Source organism: Trichosurus vulpecula, chromosome 3, assembly GCF_011100635.1.
Source record: "Trichosurus vulpecula isolate mTriVul1 chromosome 3, mTriVul1.pri, whole genome shotgun sequence".
NCBI lineage: Eukaryota > Metazoa > Chordata > Mammalia > Diprotodontia > Phalangeridae > Trichosurus > Trichosurus vulpecula.
In genome coordinates, this window is record NC_050575.1 from 292,952,139 (window position 1) to 292,972,591 (window position 20,453).

Below are 20,453 nucleotides of genomic sequence, written 5' to 3' on the forward strand. Positions count from 1 at the left end.
TAAATTTATGGACAGTGTTGCGGCATATGAATGGTGATGGAATACTACTGTCACAGGCCAAAAGAAATGCTGAGCTCAGTAATCTTAGAAAAACATGGGTAGCCTTGCGCAAAATAATGAAGAGTGAAATGAGCAGAACCAAGAGAACATTGTATACAGTAACAATATTATTTTAAGAACAACTTTGAGTGACTAAGTCATTTTGACTGTTATGAACACCAAAATTAACTACAAAGGACTTACATAAGAAGGAAGATGATATCTGCCTCCAGAGAAAGAACTGATAAATAGGAGTATGCATAGAATCGTTTTACATATATTTGTGTCTACTGGTAGCCATCACTAGGGCAGGGAGGAGGGAAGGTCAGAATAAAAGGAAAAAATGGTCTCCATTTTACAGATGAGGAAGACGAGGCTCCAGTAGGTTAAGGAAATACCTAGTTACCCATCTGAGGCAGAATCCAAATCTGGGCCTCCTGACTTCAAGGTCTGCCTATGCTGCCTCTTAGATAATATGAATCTTCCTAGTATGATCTCTGCCTTGCTCTGTACCTACTCATACAGCACAGATCCTTGTTAATATATTTTAAAATGTCATTTAAATATCTCAGATCATATAAGATGACACTCCTGTAGGGGAACACCTTAGTCTTAACCCTTCATGTATGTTCTTGGACAAATCACTTAGTTCCTCAGTGTCATCTGTTAAATGGAGATTGCAGTTCTTCTGCCACGTACCTCACTAGGTGGAAGAAATTAGTGACTGAGCTGCAACAGAAAATAACGATTGCTCACCTCGACATAGCACTTTACAGTTTACAAAACACTTCATAACAATTTTGTGAAATAAGTAGTACAGGTAACTGGATGCTCATCTTTAAAAAGAGGAATCTGAGGCTTAGAAAGGTGAAGTGACTTTTCCACAGGCACACAGATAGTAAACGGCAAAGCTAGAACCCAAGCCCAGGTCTTAGGACTCCAAATATAGTGCTAATTCTACTATACCACAATACTTCTTTGTGTAGGAATGGAGAAAGGTATGATTTTAGGAGCTCAGTGAATTGCCTACTTTGAGGTTGATGAGGTGTGAAGATCTCTCATTGGCGAGGGTTTGGTGATAAACAGATTCAGCAAGGGGCAGAAGCTGTCACTGTCCGTAATCTTTTTAAAAATAATTTTACTGGGGCAGCTAGGTGGTGCAGTGAGTAGAGCAGTGGCCCTGGAGTCAGGAGGACCTGCGTTCAAATCCGGTCTCAGACACTCGGCACATTTACTAGCTGTGTGACCTTGGGCAAGTCACAACCCCAATTGCCCTGCCAAAAATTAAAATAATAATAATAATAATTTTACTTCTTTTATTCTGAACTTAAGAAATAAAACAAGCATTTCCATAACATAGTAGAATAGAAAAAAAGGTGATTACTTCTAGGGTTGTATCCCAAAGAAATCATGCAAGCGGGAAAAGGACCCATATGTACAAGAATATTTATAGCAGCTCTCTTTGTGGTAGCCAAGAATTGGAAAGCAAAGGGATGCCCATCAATTGGGGAATGGCTGAACAAGCTGTGGTATATGAAGGTGATGGAATACTATTGTGCCATAAGAAATGGGGATGATGCAGACTTCATAACAACCTGGAAAAACCTACACGACATAATGCTGAGTGAGCGGAGCAGAGCCAGGAGAACGTTGTGCACAGCCACAGATATGTGGATTCCGTGAGGACCAACCCTGACATACTGCGCTTCTCTCAGCAACCTAAAGGGGCAAGGACAAATCCAGGGGACTCACGATGGAGAACGCTATCTTCATTCAGAGAAAGAACTGCGAAGTTTGAATACAGACTGAGGCACACTACATGCTCGCCTTTTCTGCTTCTCTTTTGTTCTTGGTTTTGGGTTTTTTTTTTGTTGTTGTTTTTTTTTTTTTTTTTGGTTCTGTTTCTTCTTTCTTATGATTCATTCCATTGGTCAAAATTCTTCTCCACGACTTGAATAGAGCATAAATTAATTCAATGCGAAGTTATACATGACAGTTATATGAGACTTCATGCCGTCTTGGGGAGGGAGGGGGGAGGAAGGGGAGAAAAACTGGAACTTAAAACTATGTAGAACCGTGTGTGGTAAACTAAAAATAAATAAAGGAAAAAAAAAATTAAAAATAAAAAAAAAAAAAAAAAAAAAAAAGAAAAAAAGGTGATTGTACATGAAAATGCAAATCTATTATGTACTACTTGCTATTCCTTTTAAATATATAACAAAGTTATCATCAACTAGGTTTCTTTCCCGATCCCATTGCTGCTTAATTACTGGCCTGCCTTGAAGTAAACTGTCTTCTATTCCTTACCCATCCTTCTTGTTTTCTCATCATCTTCCTCCTGAACTATACTCCTCCCTTGTTCCATTCCATCTCAGCTTCCCCTTCCAGTGTGTCCTATATGGAGTTCCCCTTCCATAATGAACCCTTCCCTTTCCTTCAAATTATCTTAATCTCATACTCCTTTCATCTACTCAGCTTCTCCCAGATGACACTGAATCCCCAGACATCATCTCCATTATTGGTTGTCCCTCCTCACACTGGTCCTAGGAAGAGTCAGGGTACTCCTTGCCCCTTATTTCTACCTCCAAATTCCCCCTTTGCTACCATAACTTAGCAACTTCTTCTTTGAGGTTTGGTCTATTAAAATCCTAATAAAATTATGGAGACCGCTGTCAGCATATCTCAATTGTTCCCCATTGCCCTGGTCATAGTTCCATGTCTGAAACAATGGATCACTCAGAGCCCTACAATTCAAATAAACAATCTCTTCCATTAAAATGCTCAACCACTCCCACAAAGGCTGTCACTGAGGCAGTAAAAACTATTCTAGGAAAATAAAGGTATGTAGAAGCCACTGTCAAGGAAGTTAAAAGTGCTTGGCAAGGAGATTCCCAGAGCCTTAGAAGCTCCTCTCCCCAAATCGTAAAACTTGCTATATTCTCCTTCCGCAAAGGACCCATTTCTGTGTCCCAAATAACTCTACATTGGGAGTAAGGTAAATGCCAGCTGCCGCAAGCATGCTCCATATCATCTTATCTCAGAACAATGATTGTTATTATGGGAGTGTGGGCCTTGACTCAAGCCTCTCCAATTCTACTAGTCTCTTGGCCCACAACACCCCTCTTTTCACAAGGAATCCAGTGCCTGACTCACAGTCTTCCTGTCCTTCCTGTATTGATGCTCTCTCAAACGCTTTCACCTCCAAGTTCCTCTGTTACATCAATTCACATGACTGACTCCTCTACCCTGTATCAACCACAAAGCAGTGTTCACACTCTGGATTTTATTACCCACAAATGTTCTACCTTCGTGACAAATAACAATGGTGTTCCTCTATCTCACCATAACTATCATTCCATTTTTCCCTATGCCTGACCTTCCTAAACCTATTCTTTATCCTCATTGGGATCTCCAATCTCTCCTCCCTTCAATTCTTTCTTTGGTGTTACAGAGCTTTAGAGGTTCCCTGGTAATATCATTGTGCCCTTCTCTGCTTGGTGTCATGTTGTCCCTGATGGACATTTCTGTTGGTCCGAGGGCTGTCAAACTGCTCTTTGCTACTACTTGGAGTCATCCATGACTCTTTGCTGCCATTCACTAAGGTGTAGTGACTAGAAAGCCTCTCCTTAACTATAGCAGTCTAAAACTTTTAATGCATGGCTGTGGCTACAAACCAGCACACTAAGGGAGACAGTAGCTAACAAAAGCTAGCAGAAAGCTTCAGACTAATAAGTCTATTCTTTGGATTGTTTTGTCTTGTCTTAATTTGTGGTCCATAGTCCTATTTAATATAAGATCAGGCATTCTTTTATAATTCCTGTTATATCCTTAATTGAGAACCTATATTCTCAAAACATATTCCAAGGAGTCTGATCAAACCTCCACAAGAATTGTGCAAAAACTGAGATGCTGAGCTCTTGGTAACATGTTGTCTCTGAGTCTTTTATTCTTCAGGCTAAGGAGCACCAATGCCTTAATCTGATGTTCATATATATGTACTAGAGGAACTTCACCATTCTGGTTGCTTTCCTTTTATTGCCCAGTTTATACACTTTCTTCTTAAACCATGGAAGCTTTCCTCATTCTCATTCTTACCTACCTACCTACCTCACCCTGGGCTGTCAGTATTCTTTCTCTTCACCTTTTCTTGTAATGCTTCATCTCAATTTCTTTTTTAGCTTTTATCACTTTCTGCCTCCTAATATACTTATTTGTATACATTGTGTGTATTGCCGCCCCCCTCTCAACTCTTAACTGTTAAATTTTAAGTTTCTTGAAGGCAAGGGTTGTAGCGTTTTTCATCTTAACATCCCTAGTGCCTAGTACTGTGCTTTGTCCTTAGTAGGTGTTTAATAAAGGTCTGATAAATTAATCTATTTTGAGCTGAATTAACCAAACATGTGTGAAGGCTGAAATATGTCACTGTTCTGTTTTCAGCAATACATTAACATGAAAAGCAGTTTCTGCTTGTAATTATATCACTAATTATTCAGTGGACTACTTGAAGGAGAGTTCATTTATCCTACTTCAGTAAATGTTGATTTGTAGAGGAAGGAAATGACCAACCAACACCTTAACTTTCATACAGTTATAGTTTAAGGAAATAAGAAACTCAACTTGAAGCTCTATATTTATTGAAGAAAAAAAATGTTAACAATTAAGAAATACCTCCTTCTCTTTAAAGTTGCATACTGCAAAGTAGTAGTGAGGTGGGAATCTAATGAAGTAATTTTTCTCCAGTATGGGCACCCTGACCAGACAAGAGAGCCTAACAAATTTTTTTTTTAGTTGCAGTAATTATCAGATATAGATGAATACAGATATAGAAATAGATACATATAAAAGAGGGGCAGAGACATAGACAAAGAGAATCTTTTGCATAGGACAAATGGGGGAGTTTCAGAGGATCCCCACGATAGCTTGCCACTTATAAATGGAATCTTATTTGGAAAAAACATTGGTGGAGAAATCTCAAACAGTTGGTAGAAGTGAAGAGGTCACTACTTCTTCATGAATGCCAAAAAGCTCTGTTCTCGTTAATCAATTTCTAGAGCATTTCTGAAGAATGTTAAATACAAAAGTGTTATTTCTGAGCCAATAATTTGTTCTACATCCAACACAGCTCCTTTTAAGTATGGCATATCAAGTCCATTGCTTGCTTTCCTGGGAAAAGAAGCAGCCTCATAGCATCCTTAATTTATACTCTGTTTTTCTGTAGCCATGGGGGGTAGGAGGGGAGAGGAATGGAGGCTCTTGGCAGAATTTTCAATGTTTATTTAATCTGTATGAGAGTTAGTTCCATCTTTATTATTATTATTGAATTCATATCAGGAGAATTCCATAAAATGATGCCTATGATGTCTAAATCTGAACTCATCTGTGTGGCTTTTAATACTCTTGATAATCTGACCCTGTATAACCTTATTTCCTCCTACTTCCCAGTATAAGCCCTCCAATCTAGGCAGGCCCGTCTCTTCATTCACCACTGCACCTTTTGTGATGAGGTTTCCCTCACCCTGATTTTCTCTTCTTCTCTCCTCTTCCTTTCCAAATACCCTTCCAGTCCTTTGAGGTCAGCTTTAGTCATGCATGGCCACATAGGCTCGTTGGATCATAGTTTTAGAAATAGAAAGGGATTTTGGAGGTTTTCTGGTCTAGCCCCCTCACTTTCACCAATGAAAAAACGGGAATTCCTCAATGGCACCTGCTCTGACCACTGGAGCCCTCATTGATCGACTCTCCTATGAACAACTAAATTAATTATAATAGTTATTGAAAAATTTAGCACTTTGTTATGTTTTTATCTTTTATTGTTCCCTTTTGTTTCACAAGTGTGACTATTACTTATTCGCTAAACTCCTAGAAGTATCTTATGCTGCTACTGTAACCCCCAGGGCTAAGTATATAGTGGGCGCACAATAAACAGGATCATCAGTTTAGAGCCAGAAAGGACCTTACAGATCACCTAGGCCAACTCCCTTGTTGAGGATGAAAAAACTGAGCCCCAGGAAGGTTAAATGATGATGCCAGGATCACGCAGCAAGATAAGCAGCAGAGCTAGGCCATGAATCCAGGTATTCTGATTTTAAATCCAGCTCTGCCTCCATGCTGCCTCTATGTGAACCTTTTAGGACTCTTAAGTTTTCTCCAAATCTCATCGCAAATTTCACTTCATTTGGGAAGTCTTTACTAACTTTTTTGGTTCTTGGTGCTCATGCCCTCCTCAAATTATCTTGCATTGATTTTTCTGTATAAATGTAATCCTGCTGTCAAGCACAGTGTCTTATAGGTGCTTAATAAATGCTTGCTGAATTGAATTGTTGATTATCAATTAACGAATGTTTCAACATGCCCGAAAAAGAAAGTCGATTTTGTTTCATTTCTGCTGATTTTCTTTTTCCTTCTTGAAAGATAATTTTGACAAAATTTGTCAAATGGAGAGCAGCATCATAAAGTATTGAGCTCAGTTTGAATTAATTATAATATTTGAAGCCAGCTAGGTGGTGCAGAAGAGAAAGTGCCAGGTCTGAAGGTCAGAAAGACTCATCTTCCTGAGTTCAAATATGACCTCAGACTCTTACTAGCTGTGTGACCTTGGGCAAGTCACTGAACCCTGTTTGCCTCAGTTTTCTCATCTGTAAAATGAGCTGGAGAAGGACGTGGCAAACCACTCTAGTATCTTTGCCAAGGAAATCCTAAATGGGGTCATGAGGAGTTGAACACAACTGAAACAACTGGACAAAAACAACAATAATTATTTGAAGAATTCACCATCCTTGCAGTCCAAACTAGGCAAATCCAGTCCTGTCAGCCCTAAATCGTTGTTTTCTTACTCCAATTTCGAGCTTAAGAATATATTTTTGTCCTTTTGAAATTTCCTTCCCTCATATACCTTATAGGTACACTGGTAATATTATTGGTACAAAAGCAAGACTTTTAATCTGTTTTCCTCTTGTTGATACTCAAATACCCTGCCAAGAGAAAACACAAATATAGCTGTTTCTTTCTTGATATATATGAAATAATTCTTCATTTTTCGGATGTCAAGTTTATGTGCACAAACTAAATTAGCCCAGCAGCTTTGAAACTGGTCAATTTGTTCAACATAGTTTATTCAGTCTCTCTAGATTGACCACAAACATGGGTGGCAACCTAGCTCAGTTGTTGAGGTGGCCAGTTGATTGACCACTTCATGCTAGTCTATTTGTTGTCTGCAAATATGTTATGGGTAAAGAACAAGCTGACAGTTGTTCCCAGGCCTTCTGGTTCTTTTTCCAGTTCTCTTTCCACTGTTCCATACTGCCTCTAGGTCAAATTCATGAAATGTTTTTCTGTTACCTTTCCAAGACTCACTGGTTTTGGTTTTTGCTTATGGTCCTTATTAAATAAAAGTATGTTTGGAATTCTCAAGTCTCATATTTCACACCATGGAGTAAAAGCCAGCAAATAATAATTTCATATGCTAGCAACTGTGACCCATGGATAAGACCATGTTATAACTGAGATAATCAACATTTCACTAGAGAATGTCTAGAGACTTAGAAGAAACTTGAGTCATCTGAATCCACTAATTAGTGGAACCATTAAACCAAAAACAACTCTACGTATTTGATTTGATTTCTTCTTTGGGTTATTACTTTAGCTGTGTCAGTGAGTAACTCACAAATTAAATGCTGCCAAACAATTCTTCATATAGGAAGTTTCATAATAGCCTACCCTCTCCCTGAGACAGTAAACAGTCTGATATAGGTTATACATGTGCACTGATTAGGAATTTCAAGAAAAACTTCACACTGGGTTCTTTTTTCCAGGCCAAGGTGGCAGGAAACAGAGAAGTCTTCAGCCACTGGGGATGGGGTCTGTCCAGGAGAAAATCATACCAAGCATTCCAATTCAGAGAGGAGCTGTGCACTGGCACATGAAGAAGTCCTAGACATAACGGAGAGGAAACCTAAAACTTCTGCAAGACATAGGAACAGGGCTTCCTGACAGCACTGGTCCTTACTACCCAGGTGCAGGTCACAGAGCCAGTACAGACCAAGGAGGGGACCTATGCTTGGTGCTAGCATTGCAGGTTGGGAAATTGCAGTGGGCCCCGTGTTCTATATGGGGCAAGGAGCAAGTTCAAAAGCCAACAATGGCTATGTGGCTTAGACTCCCAGAGTCTCAGCCCTACCTTCTCATCAGTAAAGTAATGACCAGGTCAGAAATCTCAAACCAAAGGGAAGCCTATAGTTTTGTCACTGTGAACCAGCAGAGCTTTACAGCTAGCTGATAGTGGCTGATTCTTTTTTTTTTATAGTTGACTTTTTTTATTAACACATATACATTTACTTGTCTTCTGGCTTGTTGAAGCAGTAGGTTAGACAGCACTTGCCACAATAATGTCTGTCAAAATGGCTAGCCATAAAGACTCCAGCACCACATTCATCAGAAGGGCACTCTCGTCGAAGGCGGCTAATCTTGCCATTCTCATCAACCTTATAGTACTTCAGAACAGCAAGCTTAACCTTCTTTCTCTTGTGCTTGTTCTTTTTGGGAGTGGTGTAAGACTTCTTCTTTCTCTTCTTGGCACCACCACGAAGTCTCAGAACAAGATGAAGGGTAGACTCCTTCTGAATGTTATAGTCAGACAAAGTATGCCCATCTTCCAGTTGCTTGCCCGCAAAAATCAATCTTTGTTGATCAGGGGGAATACCTTCCTTATCTTGTATCTTGGCCTTGACATTTTCAATAGTATCGGACGGCTCAACCTCAAGGGTGATGGTCTTCCCCGTCAAAGTCTTCACGAAGATCTGCATCGTGGCACTGGGTCCACCCGCTGATGGCGGATCCAAAAGCTAGTGGCTGATTTTAACAGTGGTCTACTGTAATTCTAAATGGGGTGGACCCAAAGCCAGGTCAGGAGCTTACAGAGCTCAGACCAGAGGGACAATTGTCAGACTTGGCCATGGATTCGATTACTTTGGGAGCACTGAAAGCTTGCAGATTCCCAGCCTGAATTGTCCCTGAGATCCTTGAGTAACTCAACATTCAATACCTCAAGAATGCAGCAGAAGGGCTAGTGTAGATATTCCCTCTAGAAGTACACATAGCCTATCCCTCACATTAAGTATGAAACCAGGAAGTAACCTGGAAGAATGAGCAGACAAAATAAGAATTGCACTATGAAGAGCTGTTAGGGTGACAAGGATGCCCAAAACAAAAACACATAAGAAGATAATGACTACAAAACATCTACAAGCAAAGAAAATTATAGGTTGGGCACAGATTAAGCTAGAATTTCTGGAAGAGATGAAGTAAAAGGTTAAAAAAGTTAAAATGTTTTTATAAATGAAATGAAAGCACTAGAGAAAATGGAAAAGAAATGAGAGATGTGAAAAGAAAGAATTAGAAAGGTAATTAATATGGAACAAGAGCTACAAAACCTTACCCAAGTAACAAACTCTTTGAATATTAGAATGAATAGAAGCTAATGATTCCATGAGATCACAAGAAACATTAAATCAAAGTAAAAAAAACAAGCAAAAATAGAATAAAATGTAAGGTATCGTTGAAAAATAATTTAACTGGAAAATAGATTGAAGAAAGAGAATTTAAGAATCAGTAGACTACCTGAAAACCATGACCTAAAAAGAGCTTAGACATCATATTTCAATAAATCATAAAAGAAAGCAGCACAGATCTCTTGGAAGAGGGCAGGTGGATAGACAGAATTTGCCATTCACCTCCTGAACCAACCCCCCCAAATGAAAATGCCCAAGAACATTCTATCTAAAATCTAGAACTTCCAGGTCAAAGAAAAAATCCTTTGAGCAGCCAGAAAGAAAGCATTTGAGTGCCAAGGAGCCATAGTCAGGATCACACACGATTTAACAGCTACCACCCTAAAGAACTGGAGAGTCCCAGAAAGCAAAAGATCTAGGCTTACAACCAAAATAACTTACCCAGCAAAGCTGAATGTAATCCTATAGAGGGAGAAATTGACCTTTAATGAAATGGATGACTTCTAAGCATTCCTAACAAAAAGATCAGCACATAGAAACTTTGAAGTGTAAATACAGGAGTCAAGAGAAAAATACGTAAAGGTAAACATGAATGAGCAATCATGAGACTAAAGAAAGATAAGCTGCTTACTTTCCAATGTAGGGAAGATGATATTCACCTCCCCTCTGAATCCTATCATCCTCAGAATCCACAGAGGAAGTTTAATTAGACAGAAGGTCTAGGAGTGGTTTTGTTATGTCTTCATCATCTTAAAAAAAAAAAACTGGAAAAGGAGGGGAAGAGGGATACGGTGTATTTCCAGGTTTTTTTCCCTTAGAGTAGTTGGATAAATTCACAGCTCCAAGAATAATACATGAGTGTGACTGTCTCTCCATAATCCTCCCAACACTGATTTTTCCCAGATTTTTCGTCTTTGACAATTCGCTAGATGTGAGGTACAATTTCATAGTTGTTTAGGTTTACATTTCTTTATTAATAATTTGAAGCAATGTTTCACATGCTTGTTAATAGGATTCCACTTCTTTTCATATCCTTTGACTACTTATGTATTTGGAAATGGCTTTTTATCTTATATATTTTTTCTGAGTTGCCTGTATGTCTTAGATATCCGATCCTGTTCAGAGATATTTGATACAAAATTGGTTTTTTTTCCAAATTGACTACTTTTTTCTTATCATAGTTGTCTTAATTTTGTTTGTGCCAAAGTTTTTCAATTTCATATAGTTTGAATTACCTAATTCTAGTGCCTCTCTTCTGTTGATTATTACATTTCCAAGTTATACTATATATCATAAATAACTCGTTGGTACTCCGAACTCCTTGAGAGCAGGGACTATCTTTTGCTCTTCATTGTATCTCCAACACTTAGCACAGTGCCTGAAACATAGTAAATACTTAACATATATATATATATATATCTTCACTAATATTTATCTCATATTTAGTTTAAAATTCATCCCTAGCAGTGAAAAGGACCTGATCTGGTTCTCTTCTAATTTATTATGGTATATTCTTTAATACTCAGACCACTTGTCCATTTTCAATATGTTTCTGGTATTTGGTAGTTTGGTATAGCACTAAATCTGTAAACTGATTTCATTGTTGTCAACCTAGCCTTGATCACTAAATATGCTTCTGATTATTTAGGTCTTTTATTTCTTTAAGGAACATTTTCTAATTGCATCTATTCAGGTCTTATGTGTCTTGTACATTGATTGGCTCCTAGATTGTATGTGCATTTTATAATTATTTTAAATAAGAATTCCCTTTTTATTATTTCTGGATTTTTTTTCAAACTGCTATACAAAAATTACATGAATTTTTGTGGATTTTCTTTGTTTCCTCCGACTTTACTGGAACTGTCATTTCAGTCGTTTTCTTTGGTGATTCTCTAACATTTTCTAAGTAAACCAGCAAATTAGGGATGGTTTTGTCTCCATTTTGCCTCTGATTTCTTTCTCTTGCCTTACTGCTATTGCTAGCATTACAGGAATTGTGACAAGTAATATCAGGGAAAGATGATATCCTCCTTTACCCCTCTATTTATTTGGAAAGCTTCTGGTGTATTTTGTATATGATTCAAGGTTTTGGTTTTAGAAAAGGAAGGAGAAGGTAAGGGGAGGGAATAAACCTTTATATAATACCTACTGTTTGCCAGGTGCTGAGCACTTTTTACAAATAATACGTCATTTGATCCTCATAACCCTGAGAGTTTGGTGCTTTTATTAGTCCCATTTTACATTTGAGGAAACTGAGGCAAACAGAGGTTAAGGGATTTACCCAGTGTCACACGTAGTAAGTTCCTGAGGCTGGGTTTGAACTCAGGTCTTCTTGACTAGGGTGGCTAGGTGGCGTAATGGATAGAGCACCAGTCCTGGAAGTCAGGAAAACAGATCTTTATGAGTTCAAATGCGTCACCAGCTGTATGACCCTGGGTAAGTCACTTGACCCTGTTTGCCTCAGTTTCCTCATCTGTAAAATGAGCTGGAGAAGGAAATGGCGAATCACCCCATTATCTTTGCCAGGAAAACCCCAAATGGGGTCAACAAGAGCCGTACATGACTGAAAAACAACTGAACAAGAACAAAATGTCCTGACTCCAGGCCCAGTGCTCTGTAACTGAATTCATGAGAGCCGATGAAGTGATCAGTGGAGAGAAAATAGCAAAAGCAGGGGTCCCAAGAGAAAGCCTTAAATTGAACAACTCTACCTTTTCTCTGCCATCATTCAGGGGTGGTTGGGCAGTATATTGGACAGAGCCCTGTACTTGGATACAGGATAACCAGAAATTCAGATTCTGCCTGAGATACTTGCTAGTTTTGTGACCCTAGGAAAGCCACATAACCTCTCTTGCCAGTTTCTTTCTCCATAAAATGGACAAAGTAATAGCACCTACTTTCCCAGGGGTGTTGTGAGGATTAAATAAAATAATATATATACAGTGCTTGGAAACCTTAAAGTTCGATATAAATGTTATCTGTTTTTGTCATTATCCTCATCATAATCTATCTTCATCCAATCCACACTGAGTGCTAGTTCTGTCTCTTCAATATATTTTAAAACAAAATAAGCCCCTTTTGTTATCCTTAGTTTTACTTATCAGCTTCCACTCATTCTAAACTTCAGCACTCTTTATACTAATCTCACAAGACAGTACCATGCTTTTGTGTTTGTTCTCCATTATCTGACAATGATTCTATGTTCTTTACATGTCCTTTTGAAATATAAGGTGGTCATAGTCTCTTGTGCATACACAAATCTTTTTTTAGAAAATTCCCTTTTCCTTTCCCCATTAGAATTGTTTCTCTTTATGTCTTCACAATTTGAGTCTTGAGATCTTCCTTTCTCCCCTCTACTCTCTTCCCCTTTAAAATTAAAGACTGTGTTCCTGTCTTTTCTCTGAACCTTTGAAATCTACTATCTTCATGTCTAAGAAGGATATCAGGCAGTGCCCAGCTTTTTTTCTTCTGTATAAGAATTCTAGGATGGAGTATCATTTCCTTCCATGGTGTCTATCATTTCTACAAGTAACCCAGTTCCTCGTTGTTTTTAGTCAGGCTTGGAGAGGAGAGGCAGAGAACAGAGGAGAGGAGAGGAAGAGAGAAAGAGAGGAGAGGAAAGGAAGAAAGGAGAGAAGAGGAGATAGAGAGGAGAGGCAGAGAAGAGAGGAGAAGAGAAGAGGAGAGGAGAAGAGAGGGAGAGGAGAAGGAAAGTTCTAGCAGATGTCAGGGTAGTTTAAGTCCCTTAGTCCCTCATTACTATTTTATCATGTATCCATGCCATCCTTCTAAGCTGTTCTCCAAAGTCCTCATCTATTCCCTTCTTCTATCCCAGTTGGCTATAAAATACTCTAATAACTTCTCTCCATTATAACTTCTCTCCACTGACCATTCATAATACCTATCTTGCATTATTTTTATCACAGACATTTTTTATTTGCTTCAACACCTCACTGGAATGTAAGATTCATGAGCTCAGGATGTCACATAACTAGTTTGTGCTAGGATCCCCAGACTCCTAACTCTGAGCCTATCGCTTTTTCCATTATGCTAAGTTGCATCTTACCATGCCACCCTACTAAAATCAAGTCACCTTGGCATTGGCAGTGTCACCTATTCAGTCCCAATCACTCTGTGTTTATGTTTTTTCTTTATAGGAATGCGTCAAGGTAATGACTTTGGCAGCAGGTACCGTTCCGCTATCTTCCCAACCACTCCAGAACAGGCAGAAGCAGCTCTTCAGTCCAAAGAGGCTTACCAGAAGGTAAGAGTGAGCAGCATACAAGTTGGTTGTTGGGTAAGACTGGCTCATGATGTGTGTACAAGGCCTTCTTCAGACCTGTGCATTTCACCAGTGGGGGCTACAACTGCTTTAAGCCAAGAAGTGGACTTAGCCGTACTGTTGACTTTCTTCTCATCCATAACTGAGTTCTGTTTACAAGGTTTATAGAAGATTATGCCAAGCACTTGGTTGTTCAATGATGTCACTGAACTGTGTGGCTGTGAAGAGAAAGAAAAAGATTAGACCCTTGTGTGTTTCTGGTTTTGTGCCTTTAAAATAATCTGTCTACTAGGTTTACTATGTTATTATCAATGAATGGAAAGATATTTGTGATTTCTGTTGCAGTACTACTTCTCTTTGACTTTTACAAGTGCTTTAAAAATCTTTCACTAATAGACCAGATTTTCACAAAGTCAATCTGAATCTAAGGACTTTTTAAAAAAATTTCCAGTGTACAGTTTAAGTGTTGAGAACCATACCTAATTACTTTCACGATTGGGGGTTGGAGAATGCGGGTAACATTGTTATGCATCAGAATGATGGATGATATCTTGGGATGATGCTCTGACTCATCATATTTTGAAGTTTACCCCTTCTTACTGCCCCCCCACCATATTGCTTGCCTGACTTTGCTTTCTATTGATCCTCCTAGTTTTTAAACTGTTGCTCCCGATATCATATGGCATCTTCTTGCCCAACCCCGAGATCTAGTGACTTGCTGACTGGTGAATTGCTGGATTTAATATTTAGACTATCACCGGATCACATAGAGAGAGCTGGAAAGGACCTTAGGCCCTAGGCTAGCCCTTCCACCCCATCCTCATTTTACAGATGAGGAAACCAAGGCAAAGGGAATTTAAATGCCTTTCCCAGAGTCACTCAAGTGATAAACATCAGAGGTGAGATTTGAACCGGATGATCTGAATCCAAACCCAGCACTCTCTCTACTACATAGCTGCTTGTTCTGTTGATCTTCAATTCCTAGCAGTGAGTTCTTTGCTGTTCTCCAGTTCCTTCAGGGTTTGTTGACACTTTCAGCCTAGTAATCATTATCCCCGCTTTGTTTCTTTCTATAATGTTACAGTTGCTATTATTGCATTGTTCAACATTGACAATAGTAACATTGTTACCTCCAGGTCAACCAGCTGAGTTATGAAAGGGTTAAACATCTCTGCAGTTGGCTATGTATGCATTAGGGTGAGAAAGGAAGGGACAGCTGTCAGGGATGGAGCGGACCTCTGGCCAACCCGGGAGACAATGACTTTTTGCTAGAAAATCAGAACAGGTGAGAGACAAATCACCATGCCACATAATGTATGCTGTCATTTTAGTGGTCATTTTGTGAGCTGTATGGTGAAAAATCTACATCATGTGGAAATGAAGACGTAACCCTCATGATGTCCTTGGTCCTCTTTGAGAACAAAGGGTTAACAGCAAACAACAGTGAGAAATGCGTCAGAGTTAGAAATAATGAATGAGTGAGTGAGTGAATGAATGGAGGTAGAAAAGTCAAGGGAAGGTTTTTTTTTTGTTTTAGGATTGGGAAGACCTGAACATGTCTGTCAACATATTGCAAGGAAGCAGTAGAAAGGGAGGAGCTGATCCATGTATGAGAGGATGATAGCAGGAGGAAGGTCCTGGAAGAGGTACACAGGATTGCAAGTAAGGGCTCAGGTAGAGGAATTAGTCTTAGTCTCAGATATAGGAAAGAAACTGCATCCAGAGGACCTATCACCTTTGTGACCTTGGACAAGTGATTTCCCAGCCCTGAACTGCAGTTTCTCCATCTAGAAACTGAAGGGATTGGACTAGATGACCTCAAGATCACTTCTTTCTCTAAATCTATGATATATGATTATAGGGCAGCTTTGGGGGATTAAGCTGAAATCTTTTGAGGCATTGGAGAGGAGAGGATCAATTTCCATCAAAGAAAGAGACTAAGCCATACATAAATATGTGTTTGCAGAAGTGTGGTTAGGGGCTTCAGAGGAGAGGTAAAAGCTTGGAAGAGTCACTGTATAGAATGAGATGGTGAATCAGTATGGATGGAGAAGAATTGCTAACCCAACCTGGAAGCCCAGCTGAGGTTTTGAGATTTATATTCTATGACAGCATGGTTTTGTTATCTTCTCCATCAACACTCAGCAGCCATGGAATAGGAGAGGAGAGATTGGATGATCGATGGGGCAACTTGGAGTTGAGGATTAGCTAGTAGGCAATCAAGCAGTCCAAGAAGTGAGGCATTCTAGGGTTCTGGCTAACAGATCGTTAAAGTCCCCGGCAGAATACCAGTAGCAGTCAATGGTGATTACAAAAGAAGGGTTTCTTAACACTTTAAATTGAAATGATATTCCTGTGTTCCCATTGGTAACCCATAAAAACAGTTTTGTTGTTCTGATTATAATGTCATCTATAGTATTTTCTTTGGTTCCTTTTGGTATAAAGAATCGTTATTATGGAAGAAATTAATGATTTTCTATCTGCATTGTGGAGAATGGGAGAGCTATAGACAAACTCATTGTTGTATGGACTATAAAAGAAATATTAGACATATTTCCCTGCCTTCTAGGAGATTACAATGTAATCTTCATGATAGAAGTTCCCTCCGGACAGAAAGACCCTAGGTACACTCTAAGGACTTCTCACTTCTCCGGTTTATTGCCCCCATTCAGACGAAACTTAAGAAATTAAGCGCTTCCTAATAAGATATCTGGGACTTTCATAAGGGTGACCATCAGATTTCCTTACAAGCAGTAAGGATGACAACACTTCAAAAAAATAGAGTTTTTATAAGGAACACAATTTACACCTCACCCCCAACACACGCACGGGCACATGCACGCAACCGCCCCACACACACACACTCACACTCACACTCACACACTTTTTGATGAGCCAGTTTTTCCCCTAGGAACCCATATCATCCTCATGCTTTACAGTGTTTTCTTGGCTAGGGCTTCAGAAAGAGGGTAGTTCCATCCTCCGTGTTGATGCTGTCCTCCTTATTGTCTGAGCCTTCAATGGTCTCCCTTCTGTCCCAGTTTCCTGCTTCATTACTTTCCTCAGCTTTGTCCTCCATTTATTGCTCCCTGGTAATTACCCATTCACAGGCCTCCATTCCTGGCAGACATCTTAGTCCTTCTGACCACTACTGATCTCATTTTGTTTTTGCTGCTTTCTCCTATTTTGTCTCCCCACCCTCCCTTGTTTTTTTCTGATCCCCAGAAGATGATGCCAACAACTCTCAAGCGACTAGAAAATGGAGTAATCAAACTGGAATCCCAACAGACAATGTTACATCTTTGTCAGGACTTATGGCCAAATGCCTCTGGTCTATTTATGCCTTCTGTTGTTTAATATGGAAATCCCATAGTACCTCCTTCCATTAAAAAAAATTAGTCTCTTCTGGTGGCTTTGGAAATGTGTATTCCTTAGATCATTAGTGGATATGTATTTATATTTGTCTGTCCTTTTAATCTGCATCTTCCTACAATTCCTGCACAATGTGCTTTCTACTGATTATCACCTCTCATTGAACAGTTTTGGAGTTTGGAATATAACTCCCATTTGTTTGTCTTTATGACTATCCAAGAGGCAATTAAGTGATGCATTGGACCTAGAGTCAGGAAGACTTGAGTTCAAATTAAGACACTTACTAGCTGTGTGACCTCATTAACCTCTGTTTGCCTCAGTTTCCTCATCTGTAAAAATGGGAATAATAATAACACCTATCTCCCATAGTTGTGTGAATCAAATATGATGGTATTTGTAAAGCACTTAACACAGTGCCTGGCACACAGTAGGTGTTACATAAAGGTTAGCCTGGCACATAATAGGTGCTTTATAAATGCTATGTGTGTGTGTGTGTGTGTGTGTGTGTGTGTGTGTGTGAGAGAGAGAGAGAGAGAGAGAGATTTTCAAGCCACTGTCTTCTGAGTTTGTATCTTGAGCTTCCCTTTCACCATAGTAGCTTTTCATTGTCAGATTCTTTTTTGCTCATTTTTTTCCAGCCTACTTGGGCTTTATATTAGAGTTGGATTCTGCTCACTTCTGGGGGTGGGTGGGTAGAATATCTGGTCTGATCTTTTGATTTTTATGTCCTGCTGCTTTCACAGTTTAGGTCTGGGGTCCTGAAAGTTTTTGGTGCTCCTAAGGTGGTGTGATCCAAGGAGAATTCTGGTCATTGTCTCTTGGTCTATATTCCAGTCTTTACCTAACTAGGGTACCTACCCCTTTGTGACCACAGCTGCTCCTCTCTGCCCTGGAACTATGACCTAGAACTGGGTAATAGGAAATGGAGTTTCTAAATGATGCCTGATCTTGCACCCAGTGCTAGCATAGAGGTCCCCTGGAATCTCTTTCTGACCAGTTGTTCAGTCTCCTTACCATCCCTGGGTGCTGGAGCTGGGCACTCCCAGCTCCACTACAGCTGCCACTGCCACCATCTCCAAGGCCCACCCGGCTGTGCTGATGGCCCTCCCCCATATCGGTGTCCACAGACATCTCTTTCTGTTCTCCTTAGCTGCCCTAGACTGGGAAAATGACTCACTGTGACTTTTTGTTGGCATTCCTGCTCTGAATTTGGTTTGATGCACTTTTTAAAATTGATTAGAAGGGTATATATTGGGAAAACTCAACAAAAGGGCTCATTTCACTCTGCCATCTTGGCTCCCTCTTCCCATTCCTCATCACATTCAAAGAACAATTATACCATGTGTAAGAAACATAAGTAAAAACCAGTTTTATCCCCATACTTAAAGTGCTCATCTATGTGGTGGGGAAAAAACCTATACTTTCCTGCCTCTTTTTCTTATCATTTCATAGTCCTGGAATGCTTTCCTTTTCATGTATATTCACTTGGAAATATTACCTCAGATTAAATGCCACCTCCTCCATAAGTTTTCTCTGATTCCCTCAGATAGGATTGAAAATAGGTTCTCTGTCTTTATTTATCCATGTCCTTCCCAAACTGTGGTGCTCAGAACTGAAAAGGATTCTCCAGATGTGATCTGACCAGAATAGAGTGGAGTACGGCAGAACTATCACCTCCATATTCCTGGAAGCCATTTTTCTTAATATGGCTTAACATCATATGGCTTTTTTGGCCTTCCATCTCATACTGTTGACTTTTACTGAGTTAAAGTCCACTGAAATATTGATGTTTACAGAGAAACTGTTTTTTATAATTCATGCCTTATTTATCTTCTGCTATGAAGTTGATTTATTAAGCCTAAGTATAAGACTTCACATTTATCTCTTTTAAATATCATCTTACTAATTTCAGTCCAGTGTCCCAGCCTGTCAAGAACCCTTGGACCCTGACTGTCATTCAGTGTGTTAAGTCCTAGCTTCAAAAAGCTATGTATGTCCTTATCCAAGTCACTAATAAAATGTTAAACGGCATCGAGCCAAGCACAGACTCCTGGGGCACTCCACTGGAGATCTCCTTCCAAGTTAACTTTGAATCATGGGTAACTACTTGAATCCATTTAATTATGGTATCATCGGGTCCACATCTCCTCATATTTTTCACAGTAATAGCATAAAATACTTTGTCAAATGACTAGCTAATATCTAGGCTTATTATCCAGCTTCCACATCATCTTTTTCATCCTTTCAGAGCATACTTCAATTTGTGTCCTTCCAAAATATTGTACCCAGAACTGAACACACAGTACCAATTTAGTCAGGTTAGGAAGTTTACAGTGGAATTATGACCCTTAAGTTCATTACAAATTACTTAGCATGCTGCTTGCTAAGGAAGATCGATGATGTCATTGCAAGGATTTGAGAAAAATTTCCATTTATTGGATGGAGGAACTGATATTTTAAATCCATTGTTCAACACATACCCCTCTAGTGACTTTGTGATATTATTAAAGAGTTTATTAAGAACCTGAAATTGGAACATTTGCAATAAATGCTTAAAACTAGCCTGTCCCAGGAAGTAGGAATTTGTATACTCGAGATTTTAACGAGTTAGTTGCATCCAAGTGACTTTGTTTTTATTTATTGTTAACTACTATGTAGAATATAGGCAAATGGCTATTTAATGTACATTTTTAAAGGAAAAAATCTCTATCAAGTCTATAGATTTGTTGATTAATGGGTGAGGGGAGAAGTTCACAATAAGGGCTTACATGTTATTAAGCTGTAAAGCAAAATCTTGTCCAAATGAAAAACCTCATTTGTATTATTGCCCTCTAGTGGTCTTTGCACATCTCCACAGCAGAGGAAACCTGCTGTACACAGTAGCATAGTACCAGGGAGTTATGGTTAATGAGCTTGTTTTGGCATTGCAGAGATTCACGCTTTGCCAAATAACTTTCTTTATAATCAAGTTCACTGTATTCCCCTAAGATGGTGTTTCGTAAGTGATAATGATCACTGGTATCTTTGCAAGGGCTTGACAGGAAATTTTGTTTCTGTGTGGGGGAATTGATAGGTTACTCCATTGTTTACAAACCATGTTATATGCCAGGACCACAACTGAGTGTTTACATATTACAAATAGAGATGTACATTATAATTGTCTTCAGTGTGATATAGAATTAAAAACGAGGTCAAAGTGAATATTAGTAACATTTTTTATTTCTATTGTGTATAAACTACATCTCATCTCTCCG

The 20,453-nt window shown here is 39.1% G+C and overlaps 2 protein-coding genes across 2 annotated transcripts in view; one reads left to right on the top strand and one right to left on the bottom strand.

The window, feature by feature from the left end:
* MSRA (methionine sulfoxide reductase A) overlaps positions 1–20,453 on the top strand; it is a 558,760-nt gene that overhangs the window by 388,665 nt on the left and 149,642 nt on the right. Inside the window, exon 5 of the mRNA XM_036750478.1 lies at positions 13,703–13,809. Within this exon, the coding sequence (XP_036606373.1) occupies positions 13,703–13,809 (107 nt within the window). The remainder of the gene's footprint in view (positions 1–13,702; positions 13,810–20,453) is intronic.
* Positions 8,335–8,865, bottom strand: LOC118843080 (ubiquitin-40S ribosomal protein S27a-like). Its single transcript, XM_036750479.1, has one exon. It carries the CDS (start codon positions 8,838–8,840, stop codon positions 8,370–8,372), a length of 471 nt encoding a protein of 156 aa, XP_036606374.1. The 5' UTR covers positions 8,841–8,865; the 3' UTR covers positions 8,335–8,369.